At 37.9% G+C, this 26,651-nt stretch overlaps 1 protein-coding gene across 11 annotated transcripts in view; it reads right to left on the bottom strand.

The window, feature by feature from the left end:
- Positions 1-24,800, bottom strand: part of rapgef2b (Rap guanine nucleotide exchange factor 2b) — a 133,647-nt gene extending 108,847 nt beyond the window's left edge. For 6 of the 11 annotated variants that reach the window (XM_030146381.1, XM_030146390.1, XM_030146385.1 and 3 more), the window contains exon 1: positions 24,098-24,166. In XM_030146381.1, the coding sequence (XP_030002241.1) occupies positions 24,098-24,166 (69 nt within the window). Of the gene's footprint in view, positions 1-10,420; positions 10,624-24,097 lie in introns of those variants that run through there. The other 5 variants (XM_030146392.1, XM_030146386.1, XM_030146388.1 and 2 more) reach the window with 2 other exon arrangements.
- Between the last annotated feature and the right edge of the window lie 1,851 nt (positions 24,801-26,651).

Genomic DNA, 26,651 nt, shown 5'->3' with positions numbered 1-26,651 from the left:
GTGGGGTGAGCTTTCACTCCAAACCTTCACCCTCTGAACCGTCCTGTGGCTGTGACAAGGTTGGAATCAAATAGGATGGAGTTGCTTAAAACGTTTAACTTGAGCAAACTCACTAAAAACTCCTGTTAAAATAGGCACGTCGACATAAAATCATTAGAATCCTCTCAAAATATTCTATTATATAATAACATTTTTAAGATAATGTTTCTAAATTACGTCTCTTACGTGTATGTGACTATGCATTTTATTTGTTGTCATTTTCATGTGGCCTGAGCGTATTTTTTTTTTATTACATATTTAACCAGGTAAAATCCTCTTTTCTAAGAGTGACTTGATTTTATTACCACTCTACTGACTCTTATTCATGTATTCTCCTCTTTCTTTTATAATATTGTGATTTCTGTCTTGCAATCTGTTTTTACAAATTCTGTATTTTTTAATGATGTGAAGTGCCTTTGTTCATTTTAGAAAAGTGCTGTGAAAATAAATGGTTGCTTGCTTTTCAGGTTAGAAATGCCAATGACACCTCATTTTACAAATTTCAAAAGCAAACTCTAATGGTCTTCTATTGTCATAAAGAAATTGCTTGACATTTGCAGAAAAGTGTATCACATTTTCATTTAATTATTCATACTCATTACTTACTTCACATTTTTGTGCAGTTACACATAATTGGACAGAAAACTGCCTTGAAGCTGTGACCTTTTCCAGGTTAGCCCCTCTCTGCCTGCGACCCCTCACTCAGTGATGCGTCGGTATTCCTGGATCCCGTTACCGTGACAGCGGCGGGCCGTCTTGTGTGTCAGGCAGGGGTGAGGCTTGCATTCCTCAGATGACACTGGTTAGATTATGTCTCAGTGTCCACGCTGCCAGCAGACACACACTGACATGAAGCCTAAAGAGGCCATCTTAGTCATGCCTTGCACCCCCTGCTGCTTGTTAACCTATGCGAGGTACTATATGGCATACCGAGCCCAGGAACCATCTGGGTCAGCTATTAGGAGAACCTTCTGCACCCAACGACTGCTTCACGTCTGCAAGGTTATTTAAAGTCCATGTAAAGCTGTAATAAATGTGTTCTGGATTTGTCACACCACCACCCAGACAAACTGGAGCGCGAGAAGAAAAATGCCAAGTATATAAAATCTGGTTTCAAAATCATCTAGTATTCTCTAGATCTGAAAAGCTGTGCCTGAAATGGCTTGCAGGTCTGAAATGCTGGGCACATGTTCGCTGAAGGTGCTGAAACCATGCCCAATCACAGGGAGCGTGCAGTCTCTCTCAGGTGTCAAATACCACTACAACCTGAAAAATGGATGCTCCGTCTGTAGAAGCTTTATGGGACTTATACAGGCAGAACCCAGAGGACACTGGCCTTTAAGAAGATCAGCCAATTTATGAATGTTGGCAGTATGCATTACAGACTAGTATAACCAAACCGAGCTGTAGTAGCTGTAGGGATTTGTAATCTAACAGGAGAACCACCGATGGCATTTTGCATCACACTGACATACTTTAGTTTTTATCATGTTACACTACGAGGTGAGGAGTCATGATAAATACGACTCTAGTGTGTCAAGCCATGATATCTTGCTGGCCTAAAAAATACTGCCCTAAAAAATAATGGAAAAAATGTTTTAACCCATAAAGACCCAGTCTTACTTTTCCGGCAGTTCCCAAATGAATTTTTCCCTCTATTTAACCATTCTTAAGTGATTTATTACCATTTATTATAATATTATCCTCTGTATTTTGCATTTCTTCAATAAAAATCTGGTATTTTCCCAAATTTAATTTACTGATCATGTAGATGTTCATAAAAGCTCAAATTAAAATTAACTGTCATATCAGAAAAAGAAATAAATGACAAAAATCTAACTTTTTCAACAAAATGTATCATTAACTGAACATAAACTAAGTGTCTCCATCCACTGTCATTGATCCAACTCCAATGGATTCACTGGTGAATCAATGTTGTAGAAGATGACAGTGTTTCTATGTTCACAACGGAGGCTCTGAACGTCCAAATGGGTCATATCTGAGGACCATGAAAAGACGACAAACTGCATTTTGCACTAATTATTTACATGGATTGATAGGTTTAATGGATCAGAAGTTCTTAAACATTTTATATTGGTAGATGATTTTGGTCGCCAGTGGTTGTTTGGGTCTTTATGGATTAAAGTCTGATATCACAGTACTACCCAGTTTAATGAAAATATTCAAGTAGAGTGATACATTTCCAACCAGTACATTTAAAATTAATAATAAATATCTGGATATATATATAAACATTAAGACTTACTATCTTTCTTTTATCTAATAAAGTGAAATAATGAATAGATAAAACAAATGACTTTACATTGTATTCGTTCATAATGCTCAAGACAAAAGACAGACATAGGCTTGGATATTATAGAGCTTACATGCCACCTCATTACAGAAGAGATTCATTAGTTTAACAGCTAAATGTCATATTCATTACAAACAACACAAAGGCGGTCAAAGCATTTAGGCAGTCGGGCTGTCTAATAAAGAGCATATGCCTACCCATCAGTGATATATCCCCCAATAACAATTTAAGGCAAGTGTTTGAGCATAATGAGGCAGACAGAGTGGGTGTATGAGGAGATAAACAGCCTGTAGCAGTGTAACGAGGTAAACAGACCACTGGGAGTCAGACAGCCAGTGCTGAAGGTTGGAAGGTCATGTTGCCTACGGTGCAGTATCTGCTAATGGCAATATATTGCATTATATTGTCTGCGCAGCACAAATGCCGCAGCATGTCTGTGTCAGTATGCCAAGTGGGACTGAGGAGGACCGCCCCCCTGAAGCAGACAAAACAGCAGCGATGGCAGTTTATTTTAAAATGTGCTCCATGTTCATCGTGCGCCTCTGGGGCTGCACTACGATGCTTCAGTGGGTGCCACTGTGAACATGTCTGTCTCTGTTTGTCTTAGTGTATGTGTGTATGTGTATACTCCCTTGCCTTTGTTTGTACATTCCCCGTGTTAACAGGGTGGCCAGCAGCTGTCCTTGAATCTCTATTGACAGAGAGTGTGGGATCTGCTGGGTATTTTTATCCATTAGTCTGTGTGAGAGAGCAGGTGGAGGCTTTGTGGGCTCCAACAAGGTCACACAGCAACAAGCAACGCTGCACCGCTATCTGTGGCCGCTTTGGACAAACGCTGAGATCTGAGTGTCTGTGTTACAAAGACACAGCATGCAGGGACGGCAAGGGGCGACACTGGGAGAACTGAGGATACTGAAAGCTTAGTCATGTAAAGAACCTCTGAAAACAAAAAGATCCGGATAGGGTTTAAGATTTCCACCATGTAACTGAGCTTCTTTGAATCTATTTTATGCAGCTTAACATATATTTTCCAAATTAAGGCTTAATGGACAAGGAATACTTTGCAAATTCATGAGGATGTCCTTCATGTTTTAGTGCTACATTTAAACCATTTGCCACCTGAATGAAGTTGGCACATACTACACAAAGCTAATTAACGGTCTGATTAACATTAAGCGCTTGGTGTTAACTCAACAGGTTAAGCTAGCAAAGCACATGGCCTTCTCCATGCTTTCTCCCTTTTGATGCTGCATTAAGTGCCGGACAAACACTTCCACTTCTACTGCCACCTGTTCAGACATGTAAGAAGACAGAAAATGCTTTTTCTACTCGGCACAAAGGCGTTTAATATTTCTAACCACCAGCCACTCTCACTACTGCACCAGTGTGCCGGCATTTATTGAATAGACTTAAACCTCTGAACGACAGTGGGTGGCTGAAGTGGATGGGAAAGCAGTCACAGACACAATTTAAAAGTGCTTGGGAGCTGCTGTTTATTTCCCACCATGGTCGGGCAGCTGGTGGACATGGTGACTGGCTGGAACAGGAATCAGGGAGGCATGTGAATGAGCTTAACAGCACCTACTTGAGCTGCCAGTATAAACCCTCCAAGAACTAAAAAGCACTCAGTCTCTTGTGGCATGCAAATCAAGATGCCTGCCCAGTTATCAACACCGACAAATCAGTGAGGTTTTAAGAAAGTGGAGAAACTCAAGCAATATTTGTAAGAAAGAAAATAAATAAATAAATAGTATGTGCACGTTTCACTAAAAGCAGCAGATCTGTCTTGATTTCAGCATGTAATATATGAATGCTTAGGGGTAACTAACCTCTCCAACCAATCTGCTTTGATCAGTACTAAAGCCAGCTGACACAGATGTTTGAAAGTTTGGAAGTGTGTGCATGTATCTTTCGCCAACCATTTCCCAAAAAAGAAGAGTGCAGCCAAACCTTCATCAACCTCTTCTACAGCGAAAGATTGTGTTAAATAAAGAGCCTCATTTATGCCATGTCAAAATGCAGCTTACAGAATGACAAATGGCTGAAAGAAATGTTAGAACTGCAGCTTGATGGCTGTGAGAGCACTAACTGTAAGAATAAAACCCTTCCAAGAAAAAACTTTACTACCTTTTTGCTTTTAGTCAAATTGGATTTTGATATATTCTGATTTAACGCTGAATATACCAACCATAAGATGTAGCTGTTGCAGCTCCTGTAATATATGCTCCTCATGAATAAAAGTAGAATTTGTGATAAAATCCTGACCTGCCTGTAGCAACTGACAGTTCCCTTCCTGCTGTAATTAGAGGACCTGGAACCACTTCTACAAATGACAGTAAAGAAACTTTTGCAAGAATCAAGTCTAAAACCTTAGGTAGGAAATAGTTTGAGAATAACGAAAGGAAACCTATGTTCAGCATTTAGGTACCAACTGCATTGCTCACACTGAAGTTGTACAAAGTATTTATAAACTTGTCTGCATCAAAGTGGTGCTGCTTTATTTATATCTTCCACTCAGCATTACTCATCCACACAGATACTGATGCAGGAACTCGCAGCTAGCTAATTAACACTGAATGTTAACTGCTGATTCAGTTTTGCCCCATAATGCCCTATAACTGTCACACAGGGCGAAGAGTCAAAGCTGTCACCGTACAGCCAACGTCATAAATTGGAAGTAAATTAAAGACCTCAGATTGGACTTTACCGCCCATTAATAGTCCAGATAAACAATCTAACTGCCACTACATTTAATGGAGCAGTGCCGCTGATGAGTAAATCTGAGTCAACAGTCAGGGTTTTCCCTAAGCACCACCTAAGCCAAATGAATGTAAAAATCAATGTGGAGTGCATCAAAATGTACTAAATGGCTTTACCCAAGTCTAATGGTTGCAGTTGGTCCCTGGTGGACTTATGTAAGTTCAGTTTTTAAGCCTTTTGGGCATTTGTTATTATTATCTGCTGCAGATTTTCAACATTTCTATACAGATGGATTAATAATGGTGTAAAAGTGATGTTAAAATAAACTTAATATTCTTGTTCCCATGAGGATATCGCAATCAGGTCTGCCTGCACTTGTAGCTCAAAAACTAAATAACACTATTCTGCAGCCGCCTTGAAACAATTTGCCTTTAAAATTGCCCCATTTACATATCTCAACCCCGCCCCCAGAAGATACTGGCAATTCTATTGAGTAATTTTTCATCAATGGGAGATTTTTTTTGTGATAGCCTCTGATGTTAAGGCACTTATTCCTCTGTAAAAAAAAAAAAAAAAAAAAAAAAGAGTAATCCAGGAATCCTGATCCAGAAGGTCCAGAACTGAGATCATATTTTCATTTTATTTCTTAATCTGGCTTTCCTGACCTCAGTTTTTAGTTGAACACTTGAACTTCAGATTTATTACATAAGCTCACGAAGTGTATTCATTTTTTGTCATTGAACCAGGGCTGTTCAAACTCAGCTCTAAATAGAACTGACAATATTGACAGTGAAATTGCATCCACTCCACCCCAAGTAACTTCAGAACAATGGATCACAGAAACATGAATCCAAATCCTGGAAGTCAGCATGGTGCATATGATAAAAGGAGGGTCTGACGTCTTTGATTGTTTATATTTTGTATTGAAAAATGCTGGAACCCAGACGCAACCTCTAAAAACTTAAGGAAAACCTCTGTCAGAATATGGAGACTTTCCGGATCCACCCTCCAGAAGTCATGAAGTAAACAGTTCAGCTATTGTGTTTCTTTTTTTATATTATTTGATACATATACCTCATGTTTGAATGCGTTTTCCCCAGCTGCTTTTTACCACCTAATATGGTCTGGCTTATCTTTTATCACCAGTCAGACCTGATATGACTGATAACTTCATTCTTACTTAACACTAGTCATGATTCTCCACTGAAATCAGAGCCATCTGCATTAATGTAGACTGCATTTAAGTAACCACCACCAATCAATTGCCTCCATGTAACCACAATGACAGACCACAACCTCAGTCAGTCAACCACTACAGACAGCTTAGTACATCAACTGCATCAACAACAACACAATGAATAGTGTTTTAATTTGGGGAAACCTCAATTTAACAAGAGGAACATTACATAGATTTGTAAACAGTACTGTACCACACATGGCTGCCATAGTTGTCAAGTCCTGTTTTGTATAATCACTGTCACTTTTCAGCTACAAATACTCATAATAAAATCATTAGCGCAGAATCAAAAATCATTGTGTTACTATTAATCCTGTTGCTTTAAATACATGCAGCGCTAACCACAACAATAGCCCTGTGGATTCAATGATGGACTTTGACCAATACTGGACACAAAGGGATCTCTCTGCTCTGTCATTGAACCTCATCATCGCAGGTCCGTACCCGGGAACAAAGCCAACTGTCCGGCCAAATGAAACCCGCTCCATCTCGCTCAAACAAAGGCCTCAAAGAGGAGCAGCGCAATCATCACAACGTTACGCAACATATAAAGATCAATTCATGGGAGAGCTCAAAGCAACAACAAGGAGAAAAGGGTAGGCTGGATAAAATAGGGGTGGGGGTATGCTTTAATCTTCCCAAAGCAAATGGCTTGCTTGGTGGCCTAAATGATCCAAAAACACTTGGTTCCAGCTTTATTCTGTTCAATTAACTTGATACAAATAGAAGCCAAAAGCTTGAGGAGGGTTACTAATGAAATCCCCCCTGAGATCCACAATGGGAGAAAAATAACACTGAATCCCCACTGCTTAGGTTCAATATTGTGACCATATCCATTTGGTTTGTTTCCGAAACTGTGCAGCCATTAATCCCAAACCTCCCCCTGGTGCATTTGAAATATTTATTGAATTCAGTAATCAATCTTTGAAATCGCTGCTGCATCTCCTATGGCCTTGTGCATAAAGTAATTCCTGCATTACAATGCTACTCTGACTGCCGGTTGCTAGGAAACAACCCGAGAAACTCTTTCACGATGAGAAAGGCTTTCACACAAGCCAGAATTTTCTTTTTAGGACCCAAGGCCACAAACAGTCCCCGGTCATCATCAGAGGGAGTTTGGAATTTGTGAGAAATCTTATGTAAAACCTCAACCTGTAAAACCTCATGCTGTGCTATTAAAAGAACTATTAATAATATTCTTCCCAAATCTTTTAATATTTCAAAAAACATGTTTTTAATCAAATAAACTGCATTTTTCCCTCTTGTTGTGCTTAACCTGTTTTGTTTTTAACTTTTAGTGTGAGAACAAGAGCGACCATTGACCAAAGCTTTAAGCAAATAATGATAAAAAGGAAGTGCACCCAACCTTTTAAGCAGAAAAGCCATAAACAGCCAATACTTGTATTAAAAATTATTAGCTGCTATAAATGGCACAAAAATAATTCCTGTCAGACAGAACAGATTAGAGAGCTTGTAAAGTAATAAAATCTAAACGGAGCATACATGGCATGCATGACTCTTCATAAAGCTAAAACCAAACTGGCTTTGGTAAATGTGATTTGCTCTAAATCTGACAATCTGGTCCACTAAATTCCTAAATTAATTTCAAGCACAATCCAGTGGTCGGCTGGTCGCATGTCTGGAGTGTTTCCAGAGGCTCTCGGTGATGCAGTATCAGCACATGAACAGCATGTTCTCTGAGAGCTGGGAGCGAGCCAGCAGCATTGTCTTTGTTAGCAGCTAAATGACGTTGTAATTTATGCTTTTCATGGTTTGCCATCACAATGTGACAAGGTCTAGCGCCTGCCCGTGTTAGGTGTGACTCCTCACCTTTTCCTCTCAAAGGCTGTGATAGTCACACTGTAAACCTTCCAAAGCAGACAATGACACTGTTGTTTCTAAATGATGTTTTTGGTGGGCTGCCAAGTAAGATCACAACAGCTACAAAGACATAGCAGTACAATGACAGCCACTTAGGTGTATAAAGCCAACTAAGACGTCCTTTGTGAAGATCGCGTCTAATAATTCTGAGTGCAATCTTAAACATTACGCTGATCCAATTCAGCACTATTCTGCAGCCGCCTTGAAACAAGGGTTGGGCAATGACACAAAAAATAGGATCACAATAACCTTTATGTAATCTATTTAACCTTTGGACATTTTTACTTGAGCAAAGAATGTAAGGCGGTATTCACTGCATCTTGTGAAATATGAAATCTCCTTTGTTTTGTCCTGTAAAACAGGTGTGATGTTGCATTCAAGTACACCAAGAATTCAGAAATCTGTACTTATGTAACCGCACCCCTTACAAGACTAAACTGTACATATTTTTTTTTCTTATTTTGCTTTGTTTAAATACCCGAAAATACATCTGTCTTTACAATGAGGTGATGAAAATGCAAATGTGTTGAAAAGTTTTGCCAGTGAACCTTTTTTCTTCAGGCATTATCAGAAGAATTAGTGTAGTGTTATCAAACTGTAATTGCTATCGACAAAATACTCTAAGTATGACTACTGGCCACAGTGCCCAACCCTACCTGCAACCCAAAAAAAGAATTACCTAAATTTCTTTTGTAGACCACACTGGAGTGCCCGGCTCGCTTAGTCCTCAATGGAAATTTCCTGTTTACAGAATTGCCTTATGATCCCACCCAAGGCCTTTCACTTGACTCAGACTAAAATAGGCCTCAGTTCCAGACGGACAGGGATTTAGGGCTATATCCTGAGGATGTTTTACAAAAGAAGCATGCAGAACCATGCCATTGTGACTTTGTAGGCCACAACTTAGGTGCTTTTTGCCTTCTGTAGCATTTCATAGGACGAAGTAAAACAAAAAGTTAATCTTCATTTCATTCTTTTAGCATCTCAGACATTTGCTAAACCCATTTAAATTTTTTTGCTATCCCCTCACGTTTTTGTGGCACTTAACATCTTTGTTGTAATACAACTTTTAATATATACATTTTATTAAACTGTTTCTATCATTTTACTGCTCATGCTCCTGTACATACAGTGTCTAGAACAAAGCCTATATGAGTACCGCTTGGTTCTTTAATTCCCATTATCCAACAAGATTCTTTTTTTTTTTTTTTTTTTTTCTTTCATTTTTGTACAATATCTAAAGTAAGGCCCAATAATAAATGCACTAGCGGGTTATAGGCTTATAATACAACTCTTTGTTTGAGTCAGTTTGGAATGTGTATGACTGCAGTCAGTACAATTTAACTAAAACAGCTATTTCCAGTGCAGCGACAATATAATTGCTGTGATTTAAACCATTTTGACAAGCAGAAGCTGGGTCTAATAGGGAGTCATTGTACTGGGTCCACACCACTTACTGGTGGATTCAAAGCACTCAGACCTTTAGGGAAGCATGCATGAATAGCCTGCATCTTTCCCTCCAATTATAATCAAATACAGTCTTCATTAAGTCCAATAATAACATAGCCACAGGCAGTCAAACTTACACAGTGAGGCAGGACAATAAAATGATCCTAAGAGAACACAGCCACACTCAGAGGCAAAGACTTCATGGCACTTTTCACACCAGCAAGTAAGCTATTTACAGTTAAATCTGCTCTGAAAATAGACATACTGATGTTGTATAAGAAACAAATCTTTCATATAAAATTTATTTCTCAAGCTGTTTAGATTTGTTTAAATGTCCAAATCAGTCCTTCCTTTTTGACAGTTAAGCACACTGGTGAAATTCCATGGATGACAAAACATTTAGTTTCCAAAACAAATGCATACCAGGAACAAGAGAACCTTTTGAGCACCACTTGGGTCATAGTGACACATGTTTGTTTTACAATGTGGTAGTGGTATTTGCTTTTCTCTACCACTGACTGCAAACTTGATTTCAGTCTTGATCTGTGAAACTATGCTGCTACACTGTACAAAGGGTGAACAATTTGACAATAGTCAGGAAAAAAAACTTCATTAGAAAATCTTTCAGTTGATAATAAAAAGGAAAAAGATCTCAATAAATAAAAAAAAAAAAAAGTCAAATTCTTACAATTAAAAAAAGATGCAATCATTTAGAAAATGTATATTTTCAAAGACTTCCTTTGTGGAAGTGGATTTCAAGTGGTACACAATAAAAGAGTCCAGTATCAGTGGTTACTCACTTGAGTTGAATCATCTTTAGTTCACTTCAAACGGCAGCAGAAACTGACGAGTTGCTTTGTACAACTATTCGCTTTTGACACAGAGTCACAAGAATGGTATGATGCTATTATGAAAATGGAGAACACAACAGGTTTTACAGTAAATAAACTTTCAAAACCACTTCATCTTTATGACTGCTTAGTTGCTGTGATTAATTGTTGCCCAAACTCAGGTCCCTCTCTCTAATTTACATTCCCCTGAAGCTTTTTACATTGCTTACAAATTTCTCAACCACAAATAAAAAACAATGCTATAAGAAGATCAAGAATTAGCTTATAAAAGCAACTGCCAATGTGACATTATGCAAGTTTATTTTAGAGACTTGTTTGTTACTCCATCAAGGCTACATAACACATAAGCAGATCTGCATGGTAATCATGGTTGAAATGATTAATGTGAAGGGTTTGGCCTGAGGAAGAATGGTTGAAGTGTAAGTGAAATATATGGCCATATGGGAAAAACGTCTGGCAGTGGATGGCTGTTTGAGGTCAGCCAAGGCAAGTGTCAATTAGCCAGGGCAAAGTCCAAGGAGCTGATGAGCTAATGCTATTCAATAAATAGTGCTCAGCTGCAAGTGCCCTTGTGGCATTTAGTGCAAAAGTATGAGCTCTGATGGTGCAAGACAAGCTTAATACAAAGTCACGATTAGACTGAAATCAATGCCAACTGGGCTACAAAAAGAAATGTTGCATCACCGCAATAAAACATTCATTGTCCCAGAGGTGAAATCTGTACAAGTCTGAACACACACAAACTTTCTGGTTTAAGAGAACGACAGAGTGATCTGATAATCTCCACTGGCACCAAGTAATCTGGACTCATTGGCCTTAGAAAGAGAACATAATCGTTGTGTTTCAGTTCAGAGAAGCTAAAGATAATTATCCGTCTTCTTACTGAAAGCAGGAAGCAGGGAGAAACTGTCAAACATTCCAGGGAGAATCAGATTATGTTCAGGCTTCACCAGCGAATGGACATTTTCCCCTGATGGGTAACGGTGGGACTGAGGGCTGCAGAGTTGGAAACGTGACCAGCTACAGGTTAGACAACCCCTGAGGGACCAATTACAAAGATAAGATTTCAGCAAGTCAGATATCGTACACCAATCCGCTCCACTGCACACAGGAAGTGGAACAACAGTATTCTTAATCACTGATTGATATAAAAGGGGAAAATGTGTGTAGGTTTCTTCTTTTTTTCTTTTTTTTTTTTCTCCTTTTATTTTTAAGGCTGCCCGATTCTTCCGGCTCTCCCTTCTGGCACTGCTGAAGGACTGCTTCTGCAGCAGTTTTCACTCTTGACAACAACATCCATTAACAAAGACAGCTGTTTTGTTCACGTTAGCGCCGAAATAAATCACCTCCATTGGCTGACATGGCAAGTAATCACCTGCCTCCCACCGCAGATGTTAATAAACCACAGTTTGCATGAAGCATGACAAGCTGCATCAGGTTCAGTGGCAGATCCAAAAAAACAGCCTTATGACTCAACATTACAGTATGACATCTACTAGAAGGCCTCCGTAAAAGAATGTAAAACACTCCATCAGGTCAAAAATATGTATTTAATTCGACATGAAGCGGATATCAGAGTGATGAGTATCACCTCGAAAAATGTGCAGTTACACACAGAGGAACCATTAATGTGTCTGAAAACTACTCACCAATCTGTCATCAACACACACTCTCACTTTCCAGTCCCCTTGCCCCCTTGTGTGTATTTGTTTACACTGGAACGGGGAGGATTTCCTTCACATAAGAGCACACAACTGGCTGTTAGAATTGGGTTAAACGTATTACTGGGATTTGATTGGCTGTAAAGATGACACTTGCCCTCTGGCACTGAAGAGCAGAGTAATTACGTTGTATTTTCCACCAAGATAATTATTATGATAATTATTACCATAATTAACCAGCACTGTACAATGATCAAAGAGGAACGACATGAATTAGGCTAAAAGATATAACAGCTAAATACATTACCACAAGGTGTAAGCCAAGTAAAAGAGAAATTAAAAACAACTGACACATTCACTGTGTTTACATGATCACGAATAACCAGCTGCTGCTCTGTGATAATGTACCAAATCTGATATAGATTATATTCATCTTGTATGTTCAATTAAGCCTAATACATTCTCCAGATCAAACATGGGACGATCTAATATTATTAAGGTGGATTTAGGATAATTTTGTAGACATGCATACATTCAGTAGTCGCTTTTCCATTGGACATATGCGCAAAACTTTACCGTTATTTACTAAATGTCGAAAAAACAGAAGTGCGTGATGTCTGTTTTCCCATTAAATCACAAATGCGATGATTTGTTTATTTATTAATGTGAGATGACGAGAAGTCATTCCATAAACATGGCGATGAACATAAATATTGTGTTGATTTACAGATTTATTCATTATTATAACATATTACCCCTCTATCCCGTACTAAATTAAAAAATGATTCAGTTTCTTGGTGTGTCCACACATACAGTGCCATGTTTCTTTTAAGACTCTTCTTCTTCAGTTCTTGTAACATCTGTCAACCTCCGTTTTTTTTTATTCACATGATTCTAGTTGCGGAAAAAGGTCTTTCCATTGCAGTTTTGCGTGATATACCATTTGTGCTGCGCCCAAAAAACCACCTCTTGCCAGCGCACGAAAATGTTTAACCGAAAAACAAGAGTTTTGGCAAAATTGTTCTTTTTCCATTAGGTAAATTTTTATGCACAAGTTATATTTGCAGAATTTGAGGGTCAATGGAACAGCGACTAGTGTCAGTTCAGCATTTTCCTGCAGTTTGTGACTTACAGCCTTATGGTCAGGTCAACGTGTAACATCCAAACTGACCAGCCAAGCATTTTTCAGAATTGAGTGCACATGTAAGTCCAAAGGAAAACCCACATTTCTCATCATATTTCCAGGGATGGGTCTACAATGGGGCAAGGAAGGGCAGTTGCCCCCTCTAACTTTTATGTTCTTAAAAAAGTGTACTTGTAAATAGAAACCACTGAACCACAAAACTATGTCTACATGCTTTTTAAAGCATTGAGACAAACAATAAATTGACCAAAGTGGATTTAAGAAGTATAATATTCTTCTACTCCACAATGTCTTACAGGAAATTATTGTACTTGTTTACACAGAACTCTACTTTTAATTAAACATTTTCTGTTACTATAAATATCTTTTACGGCTGCCCAGTTTTGTTTGAACACTGTTTTCTTCCTGTTATGCATTAGGAACACTTGGGTGATGTTTTTATAAAGGGCATGATAAATACAATAAATAAAAGATGAATAACAGTATAAATATTTTGTTGAATCATTGACACATACAGGGATTCCCAAGTACCGTCCCCCCAAGCCACCGTGTTAAACATTTTTAGGGTCTAAGATATCAACACCACTGACATGATATCAAGTAATGCTGATGAAGGAATGAAAGAGTAAGTCTTTAATGGTAAAAGCTTTATCAGGCCTCATGGTAACAACGCTATGTTATGCAAGCATGAACGTAAACAGGAATATTAGTGGAATGCTTATTTCAAATACAGCTTAGTGGGAACAATGGGCTTCATACAGGAACCATGTGTACTAAATTATGCATTCCTAAATGCCACATATGAGTGATTTGTATACATGACAAGTGATGAGAACATGCTGAATTCACTGTTATCTCTTTTTCTGGATTTTGACACACAATTGGCAAGTGATCTGGTCCTGTTGTAGGAATTACTTTGTTGTAATATATTCCCCACTATAATACTGTTTCATTACATAGAAGCAACTTTGACTGTGAAACCCCTACACACTTTGTAGTTTTTTGCTGTTCTGTTTGACACAGCCAGACATCATGTTAATGCAAATCCTTTACAAGGTTTTCTAAACATACAAGCATTTCCTGAATCTGACGCAGATCATACAAGCTCATCGTGCTAAACAAAAATAAAGCACACTAAATACTAAAATGTTCTTGCATGATACCCATGTGTTTTTGTGAATGAGGACAAAAACTGGAATATTTACAGTACTGTGCAAAAATCTTGAGCTGCCTTAATTTTGTCATTTTTGCAGAGTTGAAATGATTTCTCATTCCGTTTTCTTCAGATGAAAAAAAAAAAAGTACAGGAAATACGTGCACAGCCTTAAAAGACACAAAAAAACTGAACTAAATGGGTTGTAAAGGTTAAAGTCACTACACATCTGACATGTATTGAATGAAACATGGTATAAAACATTAGACAATTAATGGAGTAAATCTCATTTTATCTGAACAAAAGGGTTAAAGACATGTTAAATCCTAAATACTACCACTTTGGTTTATAGAATTCTTTTCCCTGAAACTTTTGTTTTTACTGCTGTACATCCTTCACTTATATCCATGTTGGATTTTAATACAGAGACTGACAAATGCATGTGTGGCCATTAGAACTTTACTAAAACACAAAACCTAGTGTCAGACTAGGACTTTTGCAGAGTACTGTAGACATGAAAACTATTGTAGTCGCTGCATCATTTCCTAACGGGGTTCATAGCAGGAAGCATTTCAGGGCAGAGAGAAAGACTATCAGTGCCTTATGAATATTTCAACACGTTAACTTAAGCAGGCGACTCAGTGGATGAATAGTGTTAATGAAACTGGCTCTACAGATACATAAACCTTACAGATAATAAGCCAGGCTACAATAAAGACCAGGATATTTAGCACCTGTGACTTATACAATGTCAAAATGCAAAATTATTTCTGTCTTCAACTGAAATGTATGCAATGCAGCAACATTTCATGTCTATGAAAATTAATTAAATAAAACATAGAATTTCAATTACTACTAAGATTGACCACTGACTCTTGCGTAGCACAGTTTATATAATAATCTCCAAATAAGGACCCTCACGGACAATAACATTTCGATTTTGTTTATATCCAGCTCTGCCAAAAAACCCTTGCCCTGATCTTGACCCTTTTCACATAACAGCAGCCATCTTTAAGTGCCATTGTTATGAGCAGTGTAAACAAGCATAAGCTGCATGGTGAACCCGTATACTTAGATTTAGAGATCTCTAATCACACAAATTAATCAGCTCTCCATCTGATCCACGTCATGTCTGAGCTGTTCACCAAGAGGGAGGATTATGCACCAGATTATACACCACACTGAGCTTGTACTATGTGGGACCGAGACTGAAACACAAATTCACTCGAAGTGGTTTGCTCGATGTCTATCTTGATAACCTAACTGTAACAGTAACACATAAAAAGGTTAATTAATACAAGAATCCTTCATTTTTATTGACAATGTTAGTATTATGGGATTAATACTTTGAGGTTAAAGTTCTGTATGTTAATTTTGTATTACATTACTGTATCTTCAAATAAGTAAAATTACAGTTTCATATCTTGTGCTTCCAATGAAAATTTATGTTTATGTGCATATAAAATAAAGCAAAAACAAAATCTTAAACTCCCAATAACAACGACTATTCAATGATAATTTTCTTTACATCCACAGTGATTTCATTATATTTTTTCTGCCTACCTTGCTCTTGTGTTACCCAAGTAAAACAAAAAATGCAGAAAACTGGTAAAATCATCACATTTCAGAAGCAAATGTTTGCCATTTTTGCTTGAAAACCCAGTGAATTATCTCAATTATCAACGTAGCTGCCCATTTTATTACTCAACTAATAATTTAGCTGTTGCGGCTGTGGTTATGTCACTGAGGGATTTAGAGGTTTCCTTCAAAAAGTACCATCATTTGTTTCAGTCTCTCCTGTTAATGGAGGTGTCACTTTTTCCACATGCTGAAATTTCCAAAATCTCCTTCTGGAATGAAGCTCTTAATGACAGACGTAGCAAGAAGCGTAACTCAATAGCAGTCATGTAAATAGTGCACGTCAGGAATGGTTTATTCTCTAAGCTCACTGTGCAGCCAAGTGGGTCTCCGGCTCAGTTATGTAAAGATTGTGGTCTCTCAGTGGCATGAGGTCTGTTGCGTTCTGCTGTGAAGGCCAATGGAATTTGTGGAGCCTTGACTCCAGAGTTGTTTTTCTTTGTCTTAAAAATATCTCATGGAATGCGAACATAAGGAAAAGAAATATGTCTTCTGCATTATACTGTGTGTCATTCAGCAGCAAGTAATGTACATTGTGACCCTGACTGCAACATAACAGGCCATCTGACAAGACAAAAGGCGAGAAGCGACGCAACCTCAGCAAGGCATATGATAATTAAAATTACAGAGGGGTGGACTGAGGGGTCCACTGAGCTATGGACATGGAAACAAAAGGAGGTAAAAGATTCTGTTATTTTTCTCAAGATTTGTTGAATAATAGAATACATCAAAGCAAGTGCCGAATAAATGGCATAACCTGGAGTGAGTTCTCAGCACACTTTAAGGAAAATAAAAAGACCAAAACAGGAACGTACAGTAGAGAGAAAAAACTGCAAAATAAGCACCTCAGCTTGTGGTCTCTTGATAAACATTTTTGAAATTGTGCTAGTTCAACTTCTCCTCACCCTCTGATGCTGTAAAAGGAACACTGGTGTGATTCTGCTAAAGGATATCTAGGATACTTCTGCACACTTAGCAAAACGTACAGTTTTTTCATGTACCTCCTAAGGACAAATGTCGTACTGGTAATGTACTACTGATAATGTTTTTTTATATTCGTTTGAAACGCTGCACACAAACATTTTAGTGCAACAACAATAACCATCTGGGTTTTCCCCAGTTTCTGGGGTCTTACTTTTACCATACTTGTGAAAAATTGAGGAAAAACTGGAACAGATAATAAACATAAAAAATAAAAAAATAAAAAGTTTCTAAAGAAGTGAGCACAAGTATCCATACATTCATTTGTTTTCTTTCAGCTTCGTTGCTGCACATCACCACTGTAACGGAGGGAAAATATTGTAAATAAGCAATGAAGATTAAGAGACAACACGTTCAATGTGATTTAACAGTCAGTCTGTTTATTCCTATATTCCTCTGTATAGTCCCATTCATCGGACAATAACACGAGAAGTCTAGTGTGTCTTTACCATAGACTGAATGTAATTAGTGAATGACGTAAATGTGATGTCACACATTAGTTTCTGACCCACAGTTTTCAAGCCAGTAGTTTGTGATTTTACCAGAAGCTAGAAATTACCATATATGGACAAAAAGGGCGCAACTATAAGCGCGCGAGGGGTCAGAGGGAAGCTAATGCTAAAGCTAGTTTAACGAGGTGGTTAAACAGTAAATTACATCAAGCGTTGGTTGAGAGTCACTGTACCATCTTGTTAGTGCAGCCTGTTAAAAACAACTAGTCAAGTTGTCGGTCAAGAAAAAAATATGCTTTATCAAATAAACCGAAACTGCAAAAGCCCAATTTGGCCAATGAGCAGTCATATCGACATATCAAAGCTACTATTTGCCCAGAGATTTAATTAATGGAGGAAAACTATAAACACAGACCACTAGATCATTTATTAGAGGTTTCAGTTCAAATTGATGAGACCAGAATGACTCCTGCAAAGAACAACTGCTCACTTAGTAGTTTTGGAGAGAAGTTCATTACAAGTCTACATGGCACAGAATGTTTGGAAGCCACACCCTGTGGCTGTAAACTGTACAACAACTTTAAGATACTTCTGCATTAGCTTCATTTTCAAGCCAAGGTCTTTGCGCATCCGTCTTCAAGAGTATAACATAGGTAATAGTGGAAATAAAAAATGGGAAAATAATAATAACAATAATAATGTATTAGATTTATATAGCGCTTTTCTATTAACGCATCCTCAAAGTGCATACAATGGATCCATTATTCATTCACTCACACATTCTTACTGAAAATAAATCCTTCTTATCGTTACTTCACAAGCAAAAGCATAAAAAATTGTCAAGGCATTAAAAGGTAAACTACTTGATAGAAGATGATGCTCATTTTATGAAATATTTATGTCTACACAAATCAACAAAACTCAATGTGAAGTAATGCATATATACACCTACCGTGGCCATGCGCTTAAAAATAGAGATAACCAGCCAATGAGAAAAGTAGAAATACACCAACATTAGTCACAAATCAAGAGCTTTAGCCTGGTTCTGTGCTCCACCAGTGTTTCCCTTCATGATTCACACAGTGAAAAGGCCACTGTGCATTTAACTTTCTACAATCTTGGTGGTGCATTTAAACATAAACTACACTGGATTGGTCTTTTCGTTATTAGATTTTCAGGAGCCACCAGGCGCCTGGGCTACAAAAATATCCTTGTTTTTGTAGTACGCAACAGCGTCTGGAATGTAAATGTTTTTTTGGCTTCCAGTCAACAACGATAATGATATCAGGCATTTAGTAGAACAATTTAACCATAAATCAGCTATAAATGTCATATTCCTGCACTCAGGTCACATATTTGAGATTAGCCCTTCTCTTCAGTTTTTGCAGCCTTAGCAATGACAAAGTTCAATAGGAGAGTCAATACCTTTTGGAAGTTTTGTGAATGAAAAAGCTGATGTTGTGCAGAGACGCTGCTTGTGTAGGCATCTTACACTGGTGCATTTGTTTCTTTTTTCCCTCCTGAAATCATTCCCTGTATTTAAACCAGGAGGAATACGTCACTGTGACCACGGTGTGTGTAACCGCTTCAGCCTCTACTTTCAATACAAGAATAACATGTGACATCACTTCTCCAGGAGCAAGAGCGGCAGCCTGCAAGGAAAAGGCAACCAGCGCCTATATTTACAGGATGCATGGGAGTTTTGGACAAAACCCTCCGTTTCCTGGGAAAATTACACCATTACAACTCCAGAAGACACTTGCTGCAGAAGTCCGTCCTACTTTTTGAGCCAGTGATTCGCAGGGCTTTTAAATAGATGTCCACATGCTCCTGACGCCATGACAAAAATAGGAAGGCAGTCACAAAACAACACCCAGCTTCAGAAAATAAAAACACCACTTCGGAGGGGAAAGGGGTGCTGTTGTCAGCCCACTCTTCCTGCTTCAGTTCAAACAGCATCTTGACGCCTTTCCTCTTCCTGCTTGGACACAGCAGGATGCTGAGAGACCGGCAGCTTTGTGCTCATCATTCACTGAAACCATTTCCCCTTCAGGTTTACTGTTGCATTGTTAGGAATGTACACATGCTTGCTGGATTAATCATCGAATATTGCTTGATGTTTTAATGTAATGAGTAAAACAATGGCTTTTACAGAGCTCTTATTTTCTATCACACACATCTATGCTAATTGGATGTCCAGTTTCCACTTCATTTGCAAGTAAATGTTGTTCTTTTTAAAATAATTTTAAGAGCTAATGCATCTCTGATTGTATTATTATACAATGAAAGGGCACAGTCCTGCTGTGTTGGCATTTCAGTGATTTTCTTTACCCCATTTCGTCTCTGCAATGCCATGGCCATTCTGCAGACAAAGGAATATGTTAGTATTTTTTGGTTTTAGTATTTTAGTTGGACTCTCATCATTTTCTTATCTCACTCGTTAAAAGTCCAACAAATGCCCAAAATGCACATATTTCTCCCTTGTTTGTGTGAACTCTAATAACAACCCAGTACTGAGTCTAGTGTAGGATATGTTGAAACAAAGTGGACTGCATGTCCTTCCAGATATGTGACTATGAAGCAGGGTCATAACACTGAGGGGCTGGTGCTCGTGAACTTCAGCTTTGCCACCTGGCTAAAGAAGATGACATGTTCATCTTGAATCCAGCTACTTACTGCAGAAAAATGCCTGTGCAAATGAAAGCAGACTTATTAAGCTGGATGGCCAGGGAGTCAGGTTTTTGTTTGTCTGAGTGATTTCACACATTACCTCCTGTCAGTTGGTGTTGTATGTCTTCCTTAATGCAGTCCCTAGTATTGACATCTGCACCAAAAGGTACAAAAAGGCTGGTGTATTGACTTCATGACACAAAGGACAGAAAGAATATTCACTAGCATCAGCTGAAACAACAATGTTAATTCACACTCAACACCTACATTTTCAAATTGGATGTCAAAGATGCCAATGCTATAATCCTAAACATAAAGATGGAGTTTACACTGGTAGTTTCAATAAAATATAGGAATAAAATGTTGAAAAACAGTCTCAACTGCCTGATTTTAAAATAACAATATAAACAGTTGAGTTTATCTGGCCAACAGGTATTGATATTAGATAAATAAAAAACACCTATTCACAAGGCAAAAAAATAATCTAAGCAGTCTATCAGAAATTTACGGTAGTGTACCTAAGTGTTTTTGGTATAGTGCCAAAACTGAAGCAACAGAAATATAAGCTCAAAAGAGACTGTTTTATGGGATATCTATTATTTCTTGAATTGGGAGGGTGAAATTGGCTTCAATTAGAAGATTGTTTGCATTGCTTTGAGCGGATCTCTAAATACTGTTATAATACAAGTGCAAATGCAAAAATGCACTGTTTTTAGTAAATAACAACAAGAAGAACAACAGCAAATAGCTATCATAGCACCTAAAACCCTGAACTACCTTCTGCAACATTTCATTGGGCTGAATACAACCACAAGTTGTCCCTCCTGAGGGAGGCTCACTGTCACCATGTCATCTGCAAAACTGATAATATGGCTGTCCCCTGCAGTTATCTGTAGAGAAAATAAAAGGGCATCACTGAAAGGAGACAGCAGAGGAGAAGCTCCTCTCAGTTAAAAGTCCATCAACCTTCATGAAGGTAAAAGGATAAAACCCATCAACCAGTTTTCTGTGTAAGTTCAGATTCAGCATGTAAAATAGAGGATATTTGTGTTCTGCTGCTATTGCAAACTACTGAAAGATATTGAAACTATGCTTTTATTCCAACTCAAACGGATTATATCGTGACTAACACTGCAGCATTTTTTCTGGAATATAAGAATTTCAACTGCAAATGAAAAATAGCCATGTCATCTTAATTCTTATCACAACTGCAATAATGTGGAGCAGCGTTTCACAGACAAAACTGTATCCTCCTCCTACTGCGTCTGCAAGCAGTGAATGTCTTTTGTCCATGTTCAATTAGCCGGGACTCTGCTAGATACTGTAAAAAAAAAAAAAAAAAAAAAAATCATGCAAGGGAGGCTGACAAAGGCAGTGAGGTCAGAAGCTGTCAAGTGGTCAGTTATTTAACCTGTCATGTGACAATAGGGTGAAGCAGAGGGTCAAATCCCACTGTGGTCAGTCTTGAGCGATAAAGACAGATCCCTTTAACCGTTAGCTAATCCTGACAGAGAGGCCATGCCAACACCATTAGGATAAACTGTGTCAGCCACTGCAGTCTTAAGACATTTGAAAGGAAGACTGGGAAAGGTGCTGTTATTCAGAGAAAAGGCCAATCAAAGCACAGTCACATGATAAATCAATTGTTAAACATTTCATTTAGCCACAGCGAGACCTACATTTCCCTCTACTCCATTTATTCTGTCTTTTTTATTTTAAATGACTTTTAAAAGTCATGTATGCATATGTACACAGCATGCGTTCATACCACTACTCCAGTCTTTTGAGGAACCACAATCATGCCAGCGATTACATTTTAGTACATCTCATCCACACCTCAGTATCTTTTCATCTGACTGGTTTGCAGCTCATGAATTTCATGTTTTGTTTTGGGTTTTTTTCATTTTCCAATTCTGTAAGCTTTTAAGAACCTCAGAAGCTGCAACTAGCAACAATACATATGATTCTCCACTTAGGCTACTAACACTTACAAATCAGAGTCCACTCTCTCGTTCCACAATATTACTCATGTCCAAACAAACCACAAATTACGACCCCAGTTTCCCTCATTTTTGTCAGTTGGCGCCACTGGTTATTTTAACTGACTGTAACCATGGTAACAGATGCTGTAATTTGTCAGTAATAGTCCCTGGTCATGATTTTTTAATTTTTTAATACCATTCTACATTTGCCTGGGACTCTCGCGTGTTAAAGCGACTAAAAAACAAACCCAGCCTCCACCCCTTTTTATGGATCTGCTCCAAAACTTAAGGGGTTTGAGTTTTTCCCATGCCCTCCCTTTCCTACGAATTTCATGGAAATTGCTGCATCCTGCTGAAAGACGGATAGACAAACGGGAGTGATCACATTACTTCCTCGGTGGATGTAATGACAAGCAAATTTGAGGAGAACACAGAGTGCTTTGGGAAACAAGTCTACAGGTTAAATCACCAAAAGCATTCTGACTTGTTGACTGACTATTAAAAGTCCCTGTTAATGCTTAGTCCTGTCTTGGATGAGGACTGCTGCTACAGCTGCCAGACAGATCCTGGTATTTGTTGCCACAGCCATGAAGGCACCTGTCATCCATAGAAATTACAGCCAGCACAAAGCTGCAAAGACCATGAGCCTAACAAGCATTCAGTGACAGAATAATTGTTAACTCAATGCCATATAGACCAGTGGACTACCATGCCACCAACTGTAGCCCACAGATTTAAGTGGTCTATTGATCCCCCATTGTGTGCACAGCCTTTGCAGCATCCACCCAAAGTGGAAGCATAGCTCAAATGATTGATGCCATTTTTGCAACCAGAATGGATTTAGTAAGTGCACTTGCAAAGCATGGCTACTAAACCCATGCATGCAAGATTTGGTGTGTTAGTACAGCAAGCGTAATAACCACAGCCCATTGGATTTGCATGATGAGAAGCTGTCTAACTAGGGGAAGCTACTGCATGGATCAGATGAGCTGGCATGTGCTAAGACAATGGGTGATGCCATAGATAAAAGAGCAATAGCAGGAAACATGCGCCAGTCAGAAATGGTATGTCTTAATGTGGAAATTAGCCTCATATCCTCCTGAGAGACAGGAAAGTACAAATTCTGCCTTTTTTTTTTTTTAACAATAAATACCTGCATTGATTAGAAACAACATGATGCAATATTATTTCAGATGCATTTTTTATAGAATGTTGTTTGCAGTGAATAATGTTTTTGTTTTTTTTAATAAAGATGTAACACTTGTCCACTATACAGAGCAAAAATGCACTGCAGGCTCTCAGAAGTATATGGGATATCGTGTAGGCTGTTTTTTCTTTATTTTATTTGTAGCAATAGCACAATTCATACTCAAAGTGCTTCATAAAAATGCAAGACAAGTTCTAAACACATACGTAAGACAAAAGATTAAAAAACAATAAAAGAGAGAATTTTAAATAGAGTATTAGGAAATAAATAAATAAATAAATAAATAAATAAATAAAATGGTTAAGATAAAAAAGAGAAGAGTGCAGACAAAACCATTTCAGGTGCTTTCAGCTTGCACCTCAACATCATCATCACAGAGACTATTCCAGATTCAAGCTGCATGAAACTGAAATGATGCTTCTCCCTGGTTAGTCCTGACTGAACAAGCTCTAAATGAGAACCCACAACGCACAGATTTCGTCGTGTTCCTGCTCCCACCACTGCCGTAGGTCCTGTTATGTTAAGTGTTCATGATTATCTGTGCTGATAGAGGCTTAGCGGGATGTAGCCACACGTACACTGGGACAAGCTCAATGGCAACAGTTGCACAGAAATACTTGCAGGGGATGTTGCAACCCTGCAAGTATCGAAGGCAGCAACTGAGTGCACAGGGGAAAAAAAAAACCCAAACAAGAAGATGCAATGGCTAGTTCGACAGAATAAATGATGTTCTCTGACCTGTTGCGTCCTCTCAGCCGGATTCATCATCACAGCCTGTCGAAAGCTGTTATCCACATAAGACGCCATTGTTTTGGAAGACGCCGCCTGAAGGGATACTGGACCCGTTAACCTACAAAATACTCAGTTATAAATATCCACAAGTGGAGATAAATACAAAAGAAGTCCTCTGCTGTCTTGGTGTTTTGTTGTCGGCTGTGTTCCGAGGCTAACGGATGAGCTGGGAGTGCCCGGAGCCAGGCCACGACTTGAGCCCGACAGCCGAGGAGTCTACTCGGGGTGTCTCTTTCTTAACGCCCGGCCCGAGACGGGGAGTGCCACCGCCGCTAGCACCGGTCCCAACTTCTGTCAAAAAAAAAAAAAAAAAAAAAGCCGTCCCACAAACACGCTGTTAGAATTATTCTCTTAAATGTAAAACTGTCCCTCTATTCAACACAGCGTTCATCAAAGCTATTCCTTGTCTCTTCAGCATTCTGCTAGCGACGAAAAGAAATCCCATGGAGAACCGCCGAAACACACAAAGTAAGCTAGCAGCTAATGGTTAACCGGTCCACGGCAGCCTGGAGCCCATTACCAGAGGCAGACCCCGGTCCGCTCACTTAGAAAACGCCTTAAATGAGCATTTTTTAACGGGTCTAACAGTGAGGAGAGGTCCGCCGCTGTACTCTGTTGTATGCCACCATGGTGACTGACACGCCACGGTCAGACGCACGCGACACAACCGGCACTTCCGGGACACACTTTCATAATAAGATACGACAATTATAACGATGTTCAATTTGGTTCGTCTGGGTTTAACATAAGAAGTCAAAATGTAACAACAGACCGTGAAACAGCCACAAAATCTTGAAAATACTCCCAAAAATCTTAAAATACCTAAATACCCAGATAAAATAACTGGACATCCCAATGCATATGTGTTATATGGATAAGTAATACTTAAAGGTCTGAAGAAACCGATGTCACAACAATATACAAAAAGAAATATACAAAAACACTGAAGAATAGACTAGATAAAACTAAACTAGACTAGACTAGACTAGAATAGAATAGAATCAACTCGACTCGACTAGAATAGAATAGAATCAACTAGAATAGAATAGAATAGAATAAAATAGAATAGAATAGAACAGACTAGAATAGAATAGACTAGAATAGAATAGACTAGAATAGAATAGAATAGAATCAACTAAACTAGACTAGAATAGACTAGATTAGATTAGACTAGACTAGATTAGACTAGAATAGAATAGAATAGAATAGAATAGAATAGAATAGAAAAGAATACAATACAATACAATACAATAGAACAGACTAGAATAGAATAGAATAGAATAGAATAGAACCGACTAGACTAGACTAGACTAGACTAGAATAGAATAGAATAGAATAGAACAGACTAGAGTAGAATAGAATAGAATACAATTTAGTGTTATGTAAGTAGCGTTACGAAAATTGAAAAACACAGAACAATGCAATTTATATACAGATATGCCATAGATTAAAAAAAAAAAAAAAAAAAAAAGAAATAAAGAAAGAAGATTAGAGGAAATTTTCAGTATTACAGCAGCATATGAATAGGAATATAAAAAAATAAACATTTAAATAAGAAATATAAAAAGTACTTCAAAAATATAAAAAAAATATATATCAAGTATCTAAGTACAGAAAAAAGTATGAAGTAAATTCTAGAATAGAATAGAATAGAATAGAATAGAATAGAATAGAATAGAATAGACTATATTAAATCTAGAACAAATTATTCTAGAATTCCATTATTGAGTAGAATATTCTAGAATATTAGAATGTCAACTCTTTGTTAGAAATTTGTCTTTGGCCCTGTGCAAATATTTATCCATCACAATGCAACGAAGAAGATAAAACACACAAAAACATAAACATATGATAAATACAAATGTGACACAAAATATATTTGACATTTTTTCTTGACATGTTCTCACCTTATTTAGAAGGGAAGGTCATTGTATTTCCTGTGTCGCTGTTGTTATCTCCGTTTGACTTGACACAGATTTAGTCACAAGGGGACGGCTCATGGGCGAGTCCATTTAACAAAAAAAAAAAAACAAAAAAGGAAAAAACCCTTGGGTGTGGGGAGGGGGGCGCGACGTGGCTGGATGATGCTTTGGCACCACCTAGTGACAAAACCAAGGCATGTGAGGTGTCTGGTAGATCAGTATTATTAATTACTGCCTTTGTTGGTTATTACTACAAGTACTTCTACTGCGCATGTGTGTTTTTACAACTGTTTTTATAGTTATTGCTATTATTATTTTCTGCTCCTTTTTATCTTCTAATTCTTCTTTAGATGTGTACATACAGTGAACACATATCTAATCTAATGTAATTCAAGATTCAAGAATGTTTATTGTCATTATGTGCACATAACAACATTTTTCTTAGAGGCAGTTCTCGGCTAGATAAAAATAATTTATTATATATATATATATATATATATATATATATATATATATATATATATATATATATATATATATATATATATATATATATAAAATATAAAAACACTCAAGAA

Source organism: Sphaeramia orbicularis, chromosome 10 (genome assembly GCF_902148855.1).
Source record: "Sphaeramia orbicularis chromosome 10, fSphaOr1.1, whole genome shotgun sequence".
Taxonomy (NCBI): Eukaryota; Metazoa; Chordata; class Actinopteri; order Kurtiformes; family Apogonidae; genus Sphaeramia; species Sphaeramia orbicularis.
Note: the sequence above shows the minus strand (reverse complement) of the source record. Positions and strands in the feature narration are given on the sequence as shown.